This window comes from Lampetra planeri, chromosome 53 (genome assembly GCF_965212315.1).
Source record: "Lampetra planeri chromosome 53, kcLamPlan1.2.h2, whole genome shotgun sequence".
Taxonomy (NCBI): Eukaryota; Metazoa; Chordata; class Hyperoartia; order Petromyzontiformes; family Petromyzontidae; genus Lampetra; species Lampetra planeri.
The window spans coordinates 5,355,573-5,373,787 of NC_136159.1; the positions used below are offsets into that span (position 1 = coordinate 5,355,573).

The 18,215-nt window shown below is 47.1% G+C and overlaps 1 protein-coding gene and 1 long non-coding RNA gene across 2 annotated transcripts in view; one reads left to right on the plus strand and one right to left on the minus strand.

Moving 5' to 3' along the window:
- LOC144734822 (uncharacterized) overlaps window positions 1–18,215 on the plus strand; it is a 40,980-nt gene that overhangs the window by 5,425 nt on the left and 17,340 nt on the right. The window lies entirely within an intron of this gene.
- On the minus strand, window positions 7–14,448 carry ACAA2 (acetyl-CoA acyltransferase 2). The gene is made up of 10 exons (XM_078617205.1): window positions 14,155–14,448; window positions 8,356–8,522; window positions 7,261–7,389; window positions 5,524–5,640; window positions 4,469–4,616; window positions 3,911–4,086; window positions 3,454–3,583; window positions 1,760–1,830; window positions 789–943; window positions 7–572 (listed from the first exon to the last, which is right to left on the minus strand). Exons 1-10 carry the CDS (start codon window positions 14,168–14,170, stop codon window positions 488–490), a joined length of 1,194 nt encoding a protein of 397 aa, XP_078473331.1. The 5' UTR covers window positions 14,171–14,448; the 3' UTR covers window positions 7–487.

Sequence of the window (18,215 nt, forward strand, 5' to 3'; positions counted from 1 at the left end):
GCAACATTTGCAATAAAAGTTGTTTATTTCCAAAAGATGCTTGGCCTTCAACTTCCCGTACAAGCAGCACAATATTAAGTTGCACCCTATTTGCCAAAAATATCATTTAAGCTCTTTTAAAAAAAAACAGCCCTTTAAATGTACTTCAGATTTCTTGGCATAGTTGGAGTATATGGTGAATGGAGTACATTACATGTTACGTATATATGTACATACGAATATCAAGCTATGTATGAGTGAAGACATGTGAAAACATGTACAAAGCAGTTTTTGGATAACTTGTTTCACAGTTGCAGCTATACAGTTTAACCCAATGAAGGCACATTATTTCCCACGTGAACAGATAACCCCATTTACTACTCAGGTGGGCCAAATTTATATTGTTTTATGGTTTTCACTTTTCTTTTAATCTCCATTTCTTGGAGAGGCCCACTTAATAGACTGGCTTAGCCCAGCTTGTCGCAACACCTGTTGATCCAGGCTCGCTTCAGCTGGCATTCTGCAGCACAATCGCGATGCCCTGGCCACCTCCGATGCACGCAGACCCGACAGCATACTTGCCACCGCGTCGCCTTGGGATGGGGGGGGGGCAGAGGAGGGAGTACAGTGAAAATAAAAATCACTCCCATTTTATACCAATTGTATTATCGGTGTCATATCCTGCGACGAGATCGCCCAGAAAATCCCGCAAATACCAACGGCACAAACTGTAATATATGCAGAAGTAAGCAACCAACTTGATGTACTGCCTCCTACATGGGGGGCGAGGGGGTGCAAGAGAGCTGTACCTGAGCTCGTGCACCAGGTTGGCCGTGATGCGTGTGCCCGACGCCCCCAGCGGGTGACCCAGTGCGATGGCACCGCCATTGACGTTGCTCTTCGCAGGGTCCAGCCCAAGCTCCTTGGCACAGGACAGGTACTGCGGCGCAAACGCCTCGTTGATCTGCTCACCAGCACGCAAGCAAGCACACAAGTCATTCCTGGGTTTAACGCGGGAGACGTGTTGCTTGAAAAGTGGCGCGTTTAGAAAAATCTGTTTCCCCATAAATATTGTAACGATAAAGTTTGGCAAGATTCAGTGTACGCACACACAGTGAGATGCCGGGACAATTAACTTGAGGTTACACCGCCATGTTGCTGTATCATTCCGGATCGCAACGCTCAGCCACGCAGCTCAAAAAAGTGGTTTGTCGTTGACCACTCAGAAACGTTATAACGAGCGTGTTCCACGTGCGAAAAGTGTTCTGTCACGGAAGAATGGCGTTATCGCGAAAGCACGTGTGAACACTGTTAAGCGAGGGCTTGCCGTACAACGCCAAGATCGCCCAGTTGGCCTTACAATACTGCTTTGACGCAAGTGCTGTTATCGAGAACCAATTGTGGTCGACACAGTGCACGAGTACGATGATGTGGCCACCATCATGCCTAGCCCTCTTTCAGTGCCGACGTTTACAAACAGCTCCACGTAACTGTATAAGGCCGAGTCGACCTAGGAGAGGCCCAGGACGATATCACTCGCAACTAATATCATCCATGGCCAGGAATCAAACCAAGGTGACTAATGACGGAGTGGCAGCCAATGTAGGGAATGCCTGAGAATGTGTCCACCACGGAGATGAACTAGATGGGTTGTTGCATCACGATCCCACAAGGCGATGGGGAAGACTTCATCCAGCAGTGGATAGATCACGGCTATTGATGATAACAATGAGGGTGGTAGAGTCAAAAGTGCGAGGTTCAGCTGTGTGTGCATCCTCACATCCACCAGGTCCATGTCCTTGATGCTCAATCCAGCCTTCTTCAGAGCTCCCTGGATGGCCGAGACTGGGCCTAAGAAACAAAAGTTATGGATAACATTGGTCGCGAAACCCCATGTGTTAAACTGAAGAGTTAACGATGTAAAAGCCAATCCATGAAGCGAGCCTCTTTTTTAATGTAACTCTGGCCACACGTGTAAGTCAATAACCAAGTTGTGTGTACCGCTTGATCGTGTATTTAAATACAGGCAGGTGAACAGCCTAGCAATGAACTTGCTAATGCTACTGAACAAGTTCCAATTATGAAAAATAGGCACTTACTTATTAACCCCTAACATGATTCAAGGGACTGTTATGCTTCAGCTGAAAATGTTATACATTTTGCAATATTGTCCTTCATTTTACAATGGCCGTTACTTTACCCAGTCAAGCCTGAGTACCAAGACTTGACAAACCAATTCTAACACATTCCTGCAGAGGGAGCTGGTAGGAACGTTGGGTTGCTCGGTCAATGGCCAGGGTCAACGGCGGCGTGGTGTATTCCGCAAATATGGCCGACTGTGAGGGCGGGCACAAGCCGACATGAGTAGGTTAAACGTTTTATAAGGGCACCACGGGGTGACCTGCCCCTCCTCACCCAGCCCCATCCCTCCCACCCTCCCCTCCCCACCCAGCCCCTCCCCACCCTCCCCACCCAGTCCCTCCCCACCCTCCCCTCTCCACCCAGCCCGACCCCTCCCATTTTTGGATGCACGACGGACGGACACAATAATCCCCTGTGGGCTGGTGGAACCAGGTGGTTCCTACCAGTATATACACCACCAGAAAAGAGGATATAACACTCCAAGCTCCACACAGATGGATTCAAGATTCAATTCACCCTGTAGCCTTAGCTATGAGACAGTCTTATCCAAATAGTCATCAGGCTCAACCCTGGTTATTTGAAATCCAACATTGGATTGACCAAGGCTATAAATTACCATTATTTTGGTTCACTTTAATAACTGGATGATACACATACTGGCATAATACACACACACACACGACAGATATGTTCTCAATTTTAGAATTAATCTGAGAATGGGGCCGAGATAGAACATTTTGATTGATCCGAAAAATAAATGTGATTTTGAATTGATCGAAGTGCGAGACCACAGGAAATTGTCACATGAGGTCTATTCCTAGCTTTTCCTGACAAAGCAGCACAGCGTGGCATCAGGTGAGGTCACTTTTTTTAGCGTGAAGACATGTCAAACCATCAGCTAATGTAAATCATCTGAAAATATCTGAAATCTTCCTGGAAAATCTTAAATTAAAAACATTGTTGACCTCAAATGTGAATCCCTAATATACACAGACCCCTCCCCCACCCCCGTATAGTCTTAACAGACTGTTGGAGCAAGTGCCGTTAGCGAGTAACACTTGAAGGCCGGTACACCAGGGGGTGGGTGGCCAGCACCACACCAGATCGCCTTTGTCTCTCCAGTAGCGATGTTTACACATCGCTCCAGGTACTCATTTGAGACCGAGTCGACCTAGAGGAGACCCAGGACCGGTTCAGACAATCGTCACTGTTGTTGGATGTGATTTGGAATCGATCCCAAGTCGCCAGATTCGAAGCGCAGCTCGCTAACCGCTACACGCCACCACTCCCCACATATACACACAAACATTCAATTCACAACGGAGCACTTACCTATGCCCATGATGTTGGGGTCACAGCCAGACACGTGATAGGCCACGATTCTGGCCAGTGGGGTGAGTTTGAACTTCTTAACGGCTTCCTCGCTCGCAATCAGCACAGTCGCAGCTCCGTCCGACACGCCCTGAGCACGCGCAACAACAACGACACCCAACAACACCCAAGATAATAATTTGGTGCTTGTTTAAGGCCGAGTCCACCTAAGGGGGAGGCCCAAGATCGGAACTGATATCATTCAACACCAATGTTAGCTAGCTGCGACCAGGAATTTAACCCAGGTCGCACTCGCACGTGCATTTAAAAAACTGGAGGTATGTGACCGAAACCAAAATTCCATTTCGGGATCTCGGCAGTGCTGGCTCAGTGCTCTCTGAGCCCATTCGGCCACCTCCATCAAGACATTTTCAAAAGACCAGACAAGTTGGCGAACGAATGACGATGCTTCCCGTACGGAGGCGTTGCCAGCGGTGACGACGCCGCCCTTCTTGAAGACGTTCGGGAGCTTGCCGAGTTGCTCCAGGGTGACAGTGGGCCGCGCGTGCTCGTCCTTGTCCATCATCTGCTTGCCTTTCTTCACCTTGATCTCGATGGGTGCCATCTCCTCCTTGAAGTTACCGCCCTCGTGCGCTGCAGTGGGCAGCAAACAAAATCGTTTAATATTTTATTTTATGTTAACTACATTCATCATTGGCATCATCGTCAGCCACTGCTGGATGAATGCCTCCCCTAAGCCGTGGCCATCCCTCACAGTCCTGCGATGTAACAATCCACTTAACACCTGCACACGGACAGCGTGGCGGTGGTGGCGGTAACTTGCAGTGGTGGCACTAATTGTGGGGGGGGGGGGGGGGGTGATAATGTAATTGTGAGCAGTGTTGTGGTGCGGTGGTTGCACTGTGAACAAAGAGGGGTAGGGGGCAGCATGGTGGTAATGTTGAGTGCAGGTGCCAACAACGGCGTGAGTACGGCAAGATGACGGGAGAGGGGGGGGCAGCGAGCGAGTGTGTACCAGCGAGCCAGCGCTGCTGCGACTGCAGCGCGTGGCGGTCGCAGTCCTCCCTCGAGAGCTTGTACTTCTCCGCCAGGTTCTCGGCCGTGATGCCCATCGGCATCTTGATGTGCTGGTCCGTCAGCCCGTTCCACAGAGTGTCCTCCATCTGGCCGCGTGCGCACGCAATATATGTTTGAGACGATTTATATGATACGGACAAGCACGTATAGGCTTGCTTACTGCTGTCGTATAATGGACATCAAGAGGATGATAAGCCTACTCTTCCGCGCTCGTCATTGACACACCACATGACCTGCCGATCAACTGTACCTGCCATTAATACTGCCTGGTGGACAGATGTATATTTGTTTGTGTGGATATTTCTTCAGGTCCTCCAGTTTTTCCCTCCACTTTTAGAAACATGCGTTTAGAGTATTTGGCTGCTATAAATGTCTACATGATAAGACACTTCACTGGGCTATGATTTGTGGCCAGGTTGCTTCTGAAGAAGAGCTATACAGCTCGGGACCTTACCTGGTCAAAAAAATAATATAAAAAAAACTTTAAAAAAACACGCTTTAATGAAATGTACCGTACTTGTAATGGAAGAACTCCACGACTCCAGGAAGTGGCCCCGAAGCTTGCCATAACGTAAGGGACCGTGGTAATTTACAGCCAACGTCAGTTTACCATGGACAATTAGAGCCAAGCCGAAACATAACATATAAAAAATAATGTTTTAAAATATATATATTTTTTATGATAGAATATAGTATTGTGATCAGTATGACATAAGTATACCAAGTTTGCAGTCGATACCACATTGGGAAGTGGGTAAAAATTTAGTTACAAGATTTGAGGATACGACGACGACAACAAGAACAACAACAACAGACAGAGTGAGTTAAATAAAAGCGTGTAAAAAATAGTTTGGTTTGTGGTTTGACTAAGTACAGACACGCACGCGTACACGCACGAGAGGGATGGTGGTATGAGTGGGAAGGAAGTGGGAGCGGGGGGTGCAGAAGGAAAAGTATGGAGAAAATGGGGGGAGGGATTGGGGGGGGGCCTGCCTTGAGGTCCATCCCAAGCCGGGTGCCGAAGCGGATGTCTCGCACGGCGTAAGGGGACTGGCTCATGTTCTCCGCGCCGCTACACAGCACCACCTCCGCGTCGCGCACGCAGATCTCCTGCAAAAACGCGCACGGCACAAGTGTGGTCACGGGGAAGGGTTTAGGGTGCAGTAAAGGAAAGGGAGAGAGGGTCGTTCAAGTTGGCATTGCCACGGCACTTGGAACGGGATGGCTGTAAACATTTTTTTAAAAGAAAACTACTGCATCTCTCGAAAAACCAACTTGCATACTGAAAATTTGATTTTTTTTGTTGCATCCAAATGTTTCGTGTAAAGTAATGCTCATCCTTGTTCGAGTTAGAAATTTGAAATCACCGTTTGGCACTCCGTCATAGCCATTCGGCACTCCCATAATAGCATTGATGCAATATTCAAAATGTATGCGAGTGGCATTGATGTGGCATCACCGCAACACAGAATCTAACAGCCTCGAAGTATTTTTTTTTCCCTTCTCATTAACTTTAACTTCAAGCTCATTCAAAACACGCATTATTTTTATTGTGCCATCCTTTTTAAATCTATCGATCTATACTCTTATTCGCTTTTAACAGAGCTCTATTAAATAAAGCAAACTGACAATCACGGGCTCATCGCCCACAAAAGGCAGCGAGACAAAGCTAACATTGCTACTCAACTGGTGGCGGCAATCATCACCCTTGCCACGGACCAATCGTAACAGCCCAGGGTCACGCTCTCTCAAATGCAGGTGCTTTGCAAAGCATAGGAAAAAACGAAAGCTGCTGCTGGTTGTGGGGGAGGGGGGTTTGCCTGTCTCTGAGAATCCGGATCAGCTGTTGAAACGAGTTCGGGCATTATCCTGCCACAACCAAAGGTTGTACCGGTGTGGTGTGGCTGATGTGGGGTGGACAGGTTACTCGAGAGAGGAGTACGTTTGTCGGGTCACAAGAGGCCACCAGCTCTTGCCACAGATGGGCACGTGCACTCAAAGTCACGGGCTCACTGTTCTCTCTTTTATTAACCGTGCCCAAGAAACAAACTGTTAGGACAGAACTGCCACTCTCCTACATTCATTAAATATATTAAAACAAGAAAAAAAATATCAAACCCCATCAATAGATTTGTCACCGCAAAGTACGTGATTGTTGAGAAGTCTAAAAAAAATCACGTGTACTTGTAAACTTAACGGTGGCAGTAAAGATGTTTTGAAAGTGGCATGTAAAAGTTTCAGATTTAGTTTAAAATTTTATTTTTAAGATTTATCTCCATATGCTAATCATATATAAATACTGCTTTGTCGCATCTAAGGACGAAATCTAATCTTAAAGGACTGTTTATTGCTCATTTGTAGTGTTGCGCCATTTTAATTTTAATAACCCTTAATAATGTCTCAGACATTGTGGTATACCACTTGAGCTTTAAACACCAATAAATGGTCTGCTTTTCACTGCCAACAGCTTCAAGGGCAGAATAAAAATCTCATCTCACTGTAGATGTTTTAGATGCATGCAGATTTTACTTGCTTCACCTGCTCTCACTACCGCTTGTACTTGCAAGCACCATGACGATCATGTGAACCCATGATCGCACGGTCACAAAACAGGTCAAGCCTGGTTTTCTCGTGCGTAGATATCACAGAAGAATCTGAAAATCGTTGCGCGTTGGCTGCAAGGTGCGTCGATCACTTAGATAAAGAAACAAAAATATCCACGAGCTGTACCTGCGTGCCGGAAATGACAGCCTGGAAGCCGGAGCCGCACAGACGATTCAGGGTCAGTGCCGGAGCCGGGATGGGCACGCCGATGCGCAGGCCCACGTGCCGAGCCATGTACGCGGCATCCGACGAGCTCTGCGCGCACACGTGGCCATTGCCGCAGGGTCACGCGTTACTGCATGTACACTCAGACCACCACGTTTTCCTTATCAGCTGCCCCGCTTGCGTGCGAGGTACGGCACGTGCATAACCTCGTCCACGCACCCCCACACCCCGCTGTGCTCTTGCTCTCACAGTTTGATCCCAACCACACTTCACACACTCGACCGCCGTTCGCTAGATGGCGAGCGAGCGAACGAGCCATCAAAAATTCGGGGGTGGCAATTCGATTAGCAAAATCGACGCGCAAACCTCGCTCGCAAACGCTCGCTCACGTACTGGACTCGCACGCGCTCACCCACCTGCTATGCACTCAACCCGCGCACCTACTAGGCACGCAAAGGTTTAAATTCTCCAATGAACTCGGTCCAGCAATTTTTGTCTCGTTTTTTCCAAACTCGTTTGAGCATACCTCACGACGCTGATCAGTGAAGGAGGAGAGCTTCAACATGAGAGCACAGAAGTACAATACAACAATGGCTTTTGCTGCACTCCCCTCTTCTGTCCACCACGTATCTCCGCAAGCCAGAAAGCTACCCATTTGCGCGTGGGTGTCACTCAACCAAGCACCATCCAGGCTCAATCATGCTTAACTTCCCAGATTGGGCACATTACAGATTATTTAGTCATAAGCAACAGCATGCAATTTGCACTTGCCCATTGAGTGCTCCAGATCTCCACTGCCCTAATTTGTGACCTAGTATGACCTTGCCCCTGAGAACAGACTCAGGCCTCCACTAATCCAATATAAGCAGGTATGCCCTTACCCCCTTAGGACACATACTGGGCCTCCACCTCCCCTACCAGTATACCCAGGTATATCATTGCCCCCCTTATGACAGAGACCCATGTCTGCTGGCCCAGCTGTGCAACCAGGTATGTCCTTGGCCCATGTTACGACACACAGTCCCAGGTCTCCACCGTTCCAACCACCGTCCCCACCTGAATGACGTTCCCGACGATGACACTGTCGATGTTCTCGGGCGAGAGTTTGGCGGCAGCAAGAGCGGCGCGCGACGCGTGCTCGGCAAGGTCGGTGGCCGTCAGGTCCTTGAGGGAACCGCCGTACGCGCCGAACGGCGTCCGCTTGGCCGCCACCACAAACACACCTGCTCCACGCGCGGGCACACAAGTACGGGTTCGGTACACGTCTGCGTTGTAAGAGACATCGTCCGTCCGCGTTGTCGGCATTTCTGTGCGGTCGCCGAGCTAGGGCTCATTCTGACCGGATGGAACCAAGGGGCCTACGGTATGAACGTTATGCCCTATGACCATTGGCCTCATGGTAAGTAAAAAAAAATTTAACAAATCACCATTCTAAGCTCGTGGGGGCACGGTGATTTGTGAAGGCTATTTGATCGTATTTCACTTTTACAGGTTGGTGAAGGTAAAGACGTGAGAGAATGCTTCGTACGGTACAATAATGGAAAAGAAGAAGAGGGCCCAGTGGGATAATGAATTTTTTATGGAATACCTGTCTGCCCCACAATACCACAAACGTATGTGGGATAGGAGAGCAATACCATATTGAGATGGATAAAATGTTTGTAGGTACAATATAAACAGGAATTTGTACTTATAAGCAGACATTTGCACACATACACGACTGCAAATGTATGCAGTTGTGCCCAATTAAATTTGCCATACGTATTTTCCCCACGCGTTACGAGCCCAATGTATCGGTCACGAGAGAGCGATGTGTGTGCTCCCAGGGTCTACCCAGCGGGATCCTTAATCGCAATTGTGCAGTGTAAATTGAAGCAGACACAATATTACGTTATGTTTATGCGTATTTAAGACCCTTCAACTTGGAAGAAATGGCTCATTTGAATCACTTTATTTTTCTAACCGCCTATATCATAAGGCAGCCGAACGAAGCATGTGGCAAAGCAGCAGACGCGACAGCCGACATCTGCTACTTGTTTAAAAAAAAAAAGCAGGGCTGCATTTAAAATAAAACAGACAAGTAACAACAGACAACAAACCACAGCATCTGTGCACAACACATTCTCAAACGAAAATATAATTGGCTGTAATTGCACTAAGCACCCGCCCGATTATACACATTCCCGAGCAAACAATTTTTAAGTGAGCAGATTATATTGTCACCTGGGGCTGCGTGTTAACTTGGATAATAACTGCTGGATAAAGGACTCCCATGGCATCGGGGTTATTAGACCAGGTTGGTGAAGGGGCTGCCCCAGAACCAGTTCAGATCTCGTGCCAATGATGTTAGCCATGGCTGGGAATTCAACTCGAGTAAGCTGGGTTCAGAGCAAAGTGATCTCAACACTGCTCCCTTGCACCACCAATACTGTGGGGGGTAAGCAGTAATAAACGCCTGGTTATTATGTGTTTGTTAGAGTGAAACATTTTGCTGCTATAGGAAATTATCATTTGTTGAGGAAAGTGGCCATCAGTCAGTTGTGTAAAAATATAAAAATTGGATAACCTTTGAAATGTTTAATTACAACAAAGCAACTTATGTTCTTTTGTCGCAATTCAAAGAAATGTCTTACTAGTTAAATGCTTGCTTGATTTATTACTTTTCCAGTACTCCCTTCTTGCTGCTACAATTATACATGAATTTTATTGCGATTGTGCTGTCGGTGTCATCTCAGGAGACGAGGTGTGTAATTGGAACTCTCAGAGCAAGGCATTGCCATGTGCATTCCAAGAATGCCCTACTAAAGGTTATTTTATAGACCTTCTGATCCCTTCAAGTGACCTTATGCACAACATTTGGGTGCCATTTTCCATGCAATGAAAAAGTTGTTTTTGTCACATGGAAGTCAGATATGATTTTAATTCAAAGCTGGATTTTTTTTGCCAATTGAAGTGAAAACCAACTTCAATCTGATGGGTTTTTTTGTGTGCGGGGCAGTTAATGGTGATGGGGCTGAGCCTATGAATTCGCTCGATTAGAGAATCTGGTTTATGACAGGTGGCCTAAACCAGGATAACAAACCCAGGATCTCGGCAGTGCTAAACCAGTGCTCTGCCACCGCTGAACTAGCCAGTAACCTCTTATGAATACAAATTATTACTACTTCAAGTCACGGACATAAGAACAAAGGATTCAGATGAGGTGTCGCCTGGGCAGCAGGTTCCCACAAGACTCAACTTGGTGCCTGGCCAACGAAAACCAGATTACGGCGAGCACTCTGTTCGAGAACAAACAGGTGGCGTCAACCAAGAGGTTCTGGCACAGTGAGTGCTGACCGGATCTCAAGATACGGGGATCAAACTGGGTGATGAGACCCCCAACCAAGGACAAACGTCTTAAAGACACCGACCAACAATGGGAGCCCAAATATCATCCGGACAATTGCGGATGTCGAAATTTTGAAAGCCATGGGACTCCTTGTGCAGTTGCTGGTGCACGGGTCACCCGCATAACGGATGGTGATGGGGGGGGATTGCGCAATGAGTTCACTCTCGGTAGGTATGAGAATAAGGAAAGGATGCTGCTCACCAGCTCGTGAGGGAGAACGCATTTGTGTGAATGCAGGTTTGCGTGAATGGGGGGTCATGCATGGCACTGAAGGTCAACTGTGTTCCTGCATTCAATTGAAATCAAATAATGAATCCGTAACAGCCCAGTATAAAAGCAATAGGTTTTACCCTTTCTGGCAATAAAACAGGTGTTAATGAATCAAGTCTACATTAACCACACGTACTTGTGCAGTCTTCGAAACAGATTGGCCTACACCAGAGACGGCCTTCTTTATGGCCTAGTCTCGCCAGTGTTAAACCAGAGAACGCCAAAAGGCGAACAGTAAAAGACAACTCGCTGCCAAATGAAAACCTCCCCACAAACCATGTCGGGTAACTGCCCGCTCTTAGCTAGTCACGTGGCTTGGAAGTTGTACGAACAAAATCCATCTCTCCACGATCCATAAACCTCCTTGTTAAAGCTCTGTTACACGGGAGTGGCACGGCCGCATTTGATCACGCGAAGGAAGGCGGTGCAGAAAGTTATTCTTTAAACGTTGCATCGCGGGACCGTGATAGATGGCGACGGTTTGGGGAGGCCTTCATCCAGCAGTGGATTGATTATGGCTGACGATGATGATGAACACCAAGCTACCGTGCTGCAGGGGGGGGATGGGATACGGTGAGCGGTGTTCTTGTTGCCGGCGAGTACGAATGCCCTGGCGAGAGTTGCACAACTGACGTCTGAACACATTGCACTGGGCTACAGTGCCGACACCAATGACCTTGAAAGCACCCCCGTAGTCCTCAGCCAGGGGAGTTCAACTGTCCCTTGCCCTGGTCGAGTGTCTATAGCAGAGGATTGGCAAACCGCAACGGCTCTGGAGCTGCATGCAGTTCTTTATGGATTCCTGAGTGGTGTTACTCACATTGCATTGCGGCTCTTTAAATATTGCAGGTTTTTTTTACCGAATTAGAAAAATAATTATCTTGTTATTTTGGTTGCCCACCCCCCCCCCCCGGTCTATACCCAAAAACGCGTACAAGCAATGGGACTGCAAAGCTTTGTAGATGGAGCAGTTTTAGTGTGTTACTCTTGGCAAGCAATACGCCTATTTTTCTGGTCTGGTGCCAGTTAAGAGGGATACATCGGAATAAGAGCGTTAAGGACAAGGCACCACATTGTGTAATCTTGCCTAACGCTGGTATTCAAACAAGCCAAGCATTTTATGTCATCCAATGTTCAAGGCAGCACATTTGCAGATATGTTTGTAGTATTATATTCAGTTATAAGGCGAGGTTTTCTATTTGCATTTATATTAGGCCCCTGCTTCTGCACAAGTGTCAATACCAGTCAAAAAAATTTTAATTTTAGGCTCTACACCATCTCTTTACATAAATTATTGTAAATTTATTGCCACACTCTCCGATGTGTTTTTCATGTTGTACCATGATGCTGTTCGGCATGACGTCCGACGTTTCACACCATATGCTGGGGGTCGGGGGAGGGCTTCTTCTGGAATTGAACTCGAGAAGCTACCATCATCGCACGGAGCGATACGGTCAGACGTGATGCAGAAACGCCGCACGGTACAACTCAAGAGACACATCAGAGCTAAACAGCACAACCACGAAAAACGATGCAGTAAGTTATTGGCGTACTGTTTTTGGGAGATGTGAAACTTTCTGGCAAAAACAGCTGGAAAATAAAGTATATACGGATGGGCGATTGAAGCATTTGGCTGGCACACTGCACAATGAACCCTGTGACCCGAATTGATTCCTGCAACTCGGCTAACATCCTTGGCGAGTGATATCCGAACAGTTTCTGAGCAAATATTGCTTCACCAACCTCCACTGACCAGCGTGAAGTATGGTCGAACGTTCACCATGACCTACAACAGCGCAGGGAGGCCTTAATCCAGCAGTGGAATGACCAATGTACCATTTATAATTAACCATGTACGGATGGGTTTCGTAAACACTCCAGTTTCTTTCCACATGACGAATTACTTAAAAAGGAATTTGGCAAACGTCCAACACAGTGCCATCTTAGGCCCTAAGATGTAGCTTTTTTTGCATAAAGAACCATTGTTACGGTACTCTTAACTTAAAACTGCCCTCCTTACAGTGAAATTAAGGACATGTCTAGTTTTATAGATTGGTTAAAGATTTGGCTTAGGCCTTTGTTTATGGAATAGGTGGGGTTCAGGTTAGGGTTTGGCCTAACTCCATAGTTACGGTTTGGTTAAAGATTGGTGTTTCGTTAACCCTTGAGTTAGGGTTTGGCTTAGCTATAGAGTTAAGGCTTGTTTAATTATTGGTGTTAGGGGTTAACACTTTTTGAGTTGGTCGTTTGGATAAAGAGCTTCATATACAGTCGTGTTGTTATAATACCTTTGGGGTTGAAGTTTTAAACAGCTAGGCGAGTTAACTTTAACCTCTCTATATATGACAGTGTAGTTGCATGCAAATGGAAACAAGACTTGAACCAATGTTGGCCTTATAGTTTGACCCACGTCTGCTCATGAAAGGGAGACTCAGTCTCAGCGGGCCTCGTAACCTGGTTACAAAAGGTGATGTATAAACGACTGGTTTGACACTTACGTTAGGAGTGCTACGCTCATTGTCTCACGCGTTTAGGTCTCTCTACGTCTGACCGTCTCAAGTTTCGCGTGTTGTCCATAACAACGTTCCTAAATCTGGCAACACACTTTCTCCCACGTGTTTACGTTGCAAGTTCAGCGAGTGGACACAATCCTTCCACAAGAGTTGTGTTGGGTTAGATCGCGTAACTATAAATGTGTCGTTAAACCCGCCACCACCCGACAGCCCAATCAGTAAGGCTTGTCACGTCAGAAGAACATGCCAATTCGTTAAGAGTACAGCACACCGGAGTGTTAACGAGTAAATCCACATTTACAATCCGAGTACATTTCGCCAGTAATTACAACTAGCATCATAGACATCCAGATATAACCCCAAAAAACATGTGGATATTGGTCACGAAAGCCTGCTACGTGTGTTAAACTGACCATCTTCATTTCCTTGACCCTCGACAAAACGGACCGTACGTTTTGCTACAATACCTTCCAACCCCCATACACAAAACTCGTCTGAAAACCACTACTCATCCACAAAGAGGGTTTCCTTGATACAGTATATCAAACATCGTCGTCGTTCGCAGACGTTTCACACGATCTGTGGCTAAGTACTCGAGCACACGGAGGGGTGGTACAGAAAACAACGCAATCTTGCAAACGGAAACCATGCAAACACCACCCGACGCATTTGTACTGTACTCACCACGAAGAAGGGCCATTGCGAAGTGGATTGGGCGCAGAGGCGGTGAGATGACAATTGAGAGATGGGGTGGGTTAACGAGGATTCAAATCGATTTAAAAGCAAAGAAATTTACACTTGGGGGGGGTTGTTGGGATGTGAGTTTTGTGCGGGAAGCGAATGCGACGTCGGCTGGACGTCTCTCTTTATAGAGGTGTAGGGGGGGGGCAGGAAGCAGCGAGGCAGCTATGGCCAGAGAGAGCGAGTGGAGAGACGCCCACCGCTCACACAACGCAGTGCTGCCCGCCTGCTGGCAGGAGTCGTGCAACTGCAACGAGCAAATGTGCTTTGTGCTAGAACATAAACTTTCAATTTACCATTCGTCATTAACGCCCGTGGGGTGTTGGGGGAGTGTGCATTGACTAGTAAAACGATGGGTTTTTTTACCCGTTAGAAAAAAATTGGCAAACGTTTCGGGCAAATGACCCCTTAAAATCAGTGAGTCGTTTTGGTGAACTGTGGTTTTTTTAGGGTCCTTGTGATGACTGTTGCGAGCTCGTTTGACCTCCCACGTCTCTAGTGAAGCTACGGCATCGCTGTTTGACGGTCACCCTCAACAGGCCTAACGCGGGGGAGTTCTTACTGAAAGACAAATCTCGTGTGAAACTTGACAGTGGGGGGGGGGGGCTCGGGCTCTTGTGAAAGAGACACGCACACGTGTGAGATTGGACGCATCCAAAACGTAGTTGTTTCGCTCACTATTCTCTGTGCTGTGGTTTAAACAAAATGCCGTTACTGATTCCATGTCCCCCACCCTCCACCACCCATGAGAGACGGGAGGTATGCGTGTGTGTAAAGTGAACGACCTTTGCTCCATTTCCAATTGCCATTCCTAGTTGCACGAGGATAAGTGCCTGTCCTTGCACTGTGCAAAGTAATAAAGGGGTAACCTGCTGATCCCGAACTTTTTTTGGATTTAAAATATCTTTTTACCCGGATAATCCCTTGAGATGGAAATACGCGGGTTGCACAAAGTATCAAGGGTAATACACACAAGCTAACAACACGTGCAACAATTTAATCTACAACTTATCGAATGTATAAATATACAAAGTTAAATGGATTTTTACAGGCAAAGCATGAACATCAACATCGCAATCACGTCAATGTGCACACCAACGGAGAGCAATGCTTGGTCTCTTGTCATGTTGTGATTCTGGCACTACTGATGTAGTCTTGTTCCTGTTGTCGTTGTCGTGTATGTACATTTAACTTCTTTCGCACCGTACGTAGCCAACCGTGCTAATCAGAGGGTGTCCCCTTTTATTTCACCAGGAGATGGAAATAAACCACACTCCATACCTGTACTGTAGTGTGCACGATACAGACAGACCAATGCCAATCCACAGTCGTCGCCACCACCACCGCCAAAAAATCCTTGTCCCAAAACAGCACCGATGTTATTTTCCACATGTCGTGAGTGCCACCAACTCGTTACTAGTTCTCAGAGGGTGAGGGGGGGAATACAACTTTTGCCGATAAGACATCATCAGTGTGAGGGCCGCCACACATTTCAAACTTGTGGTTTGACAGCAGCACAATCATGGGGGGGGGGGTGTTTTCACGTTAGGGGGGCACCCAGTGGCCCGCGGGCCTTGCAATGAAGAACACTGGTTTATGGTTTATCAAAAGCATCGGCAATTATTTGGCCCTTCACGAATGAAGAAACGTTTCACCAAATGTATAGAAGAACCCCCCCCCCCCACAAGGCGAGCCTGCCAAGACGGCTCACGATGGTGACCTTGGCCCAGTTGGCCGCTTTGCAGCTGATGACGCATTTGTGTGAAATGTGCAAAATAAATGTTGGGCGCTAGAGGGAACGTCTGCACTGGCGTTTTGTTTTTTAGAGCAAGACGCAGTCGGGTTTTTCCACGTTGCACTTAGCCTACTTAGGAATCCAGCTGCATCGTTTGGGCGACCAATATCTGAACTGGCCCTGACTGGGCAGCCACTGAAAAAACAACACCTACATTGTGCAACTGGGGGGGGGGGGGCTCACCTGAAATATACTGGCTGACTCACTTCACCAACCTGCAGTAGACAGCGTGGTCAAGTATGGTTAGAACACCACCCCCCACGTAGTACTATGTAGAACTTCTTTCGCACCGTACTTTGCCAACCGTGTTCATCGTTGCGTGGGGTGGCGTTCATACAGCCGGCAGTGGATTTACAAGTGTTTTACAGTAAAATATCACAAGAGGACACGGTCACCATTGTTCACAATGACATAACGTCAACAGAAAAGGACTTTTACCCACATGGGGATGCATAACATCCGATTAGCACGGTTGGCTTACGTACGGTGCAAAAGACGTTCAACGGGGATAGAAGTTCACGCATCCCTTTGCAATCAAATACACACACGTATGTACATTCCTCAAACGCTGATTACCTATATAAGTTAACATAATTGTAATGTTGAAGAAAATGTTCAAACGCTGCGGCCGCTCGCTCCTTGTTTACAAAAGCATCTCGGCACAGTCTCCACCCACTCCCAACCAGATGTATGTGGGTCAGAGTTGAAGTTAATCTCACAGGCATCTCCAGCACTTCCCACGTTTACTGGGCAAACAACGCAACCCAGGCCCGTTTATGAATGATCCAGCACTCACAGATCCACTGCAGTCAATCTCTCACCGGCGTCCAATCGCCTCCTTGTCACTATTATATCGCTGCTACAGAGGTTTACTGTTCCCATGAACTTCACTCACTGATTCGTCCGACCATGTCGAGGTCTTTGTTGTTGTAACGTTCTGACCCGCCCCTACTGGACATCGGTGAAAAGGAGCTTTATAGCTCATCGGATTCATCTCCATATATATAAAAGGCAAAGTTGTGAATATGTGTGTCTGTTCAAAATGTTTAGCGTACTTCCCGACATGCAACAAACTTGAAATTTGCCATGTGGGTACTTTCCAGACTGTACACCATGCAAACATAAAAATACACTTTTGTATTTTTTTGGGGGGGGGGGGGAGCTCAATAATGCATTTATTTTTTTGCACAGCAAGTGAGCTGTGACGTCAAATCTGTCACGTGACCCGCGCACGTGGAAGCGTAACGCATTGTAGTGTAGTGGTCAGCGCGCTGCGCTACGAACCCGGCGACCTGAGTTCGATTCCCGCTCACGGCCAACACCGGTGACGATTATTTTTGCCGGTCCTGGGCCTCCTCTAGGTCGACTCGGCATCAAACGAGTCACCGCTGTGGTGTGTGAACATCGCCACTGGGGAGACAAATGCGGCGGGCGTGGTGAATCCAAGTCCCGGGCGAAGCCGGGGAGTACAGCTAGTCCAGTATAAATATTCTGATTCTCACTTGGTCTATCATTAGTTCAACCACCACACTGCAGGTCACAACACTTCTCGTTTTCCTTCTTCCCTCACACTGCTCGTCTTTGGAATCCCTCCACCCATCCATCGTCTGATCTATTCTACCTTGGTGCCATTTGTTACTGACGTGTTTGACCTTTGGGCATGTGCTCAGTCAGCAACCGTAAACAAACCAAACAAATCAAGAAGTCAGTTTAGCGGCCACGCTTTTGTGTAACCATAACACACACTAATAATTAGCGTCTTTGTGTAGAATATAGCAAAATAAATAAGCGGACGGCATAGACCTTCCCATTTCACTCTCCACATAAAAACATTGAATTCTGGGATTTTATTCAGCAGCATTAGCTGTGTGGGTTGTGTAAAACAATGCAGTACTGTCTTTATGTCCTATATGTAGACATATGGAAAGGCGCATTGTCCCATTGTTTTTTCTGAGTGATAACCAAAGCCGTAGTTTCACTTCTATATTTGGGGGGGGGAGGGGGGCAGAGGTTCGCTTTGTCGCTCACATTACGAATAGCGGGTGCATATAATTAATGAATGTATTTATTCTTGATTTTAGATTGTTCAAAATAAATTCATAAAGGTCTCCAGTTAGGGGAGCATTGCCCCCCGCCCACACCAATATCCGCCCACGGCGATAACTCGCAAGTCCGCACGTTCTTTTGGACGTGATCCTCCGTCTAGGCA

Bases quoted from the DNA above. Each gene is read 5' to 3' on its own strand.
- ACAA2 (XM_078617205.1), bottom strand. The intron at 4,617-5,523 runs GCAGGCCCCCCC...GCACGCGGCCAG, and splicing joins GGCTTGGGATGGACCTCAAG to ATGGAGGACACTCTGTGGAA. The intron at 573-788 runs GTACAGCTCTCT...CCCCATCCCAAG, and splicing joins AACCTGGTGCACGAGCTCAG to GCGACGCGGTGGCAAGTATG.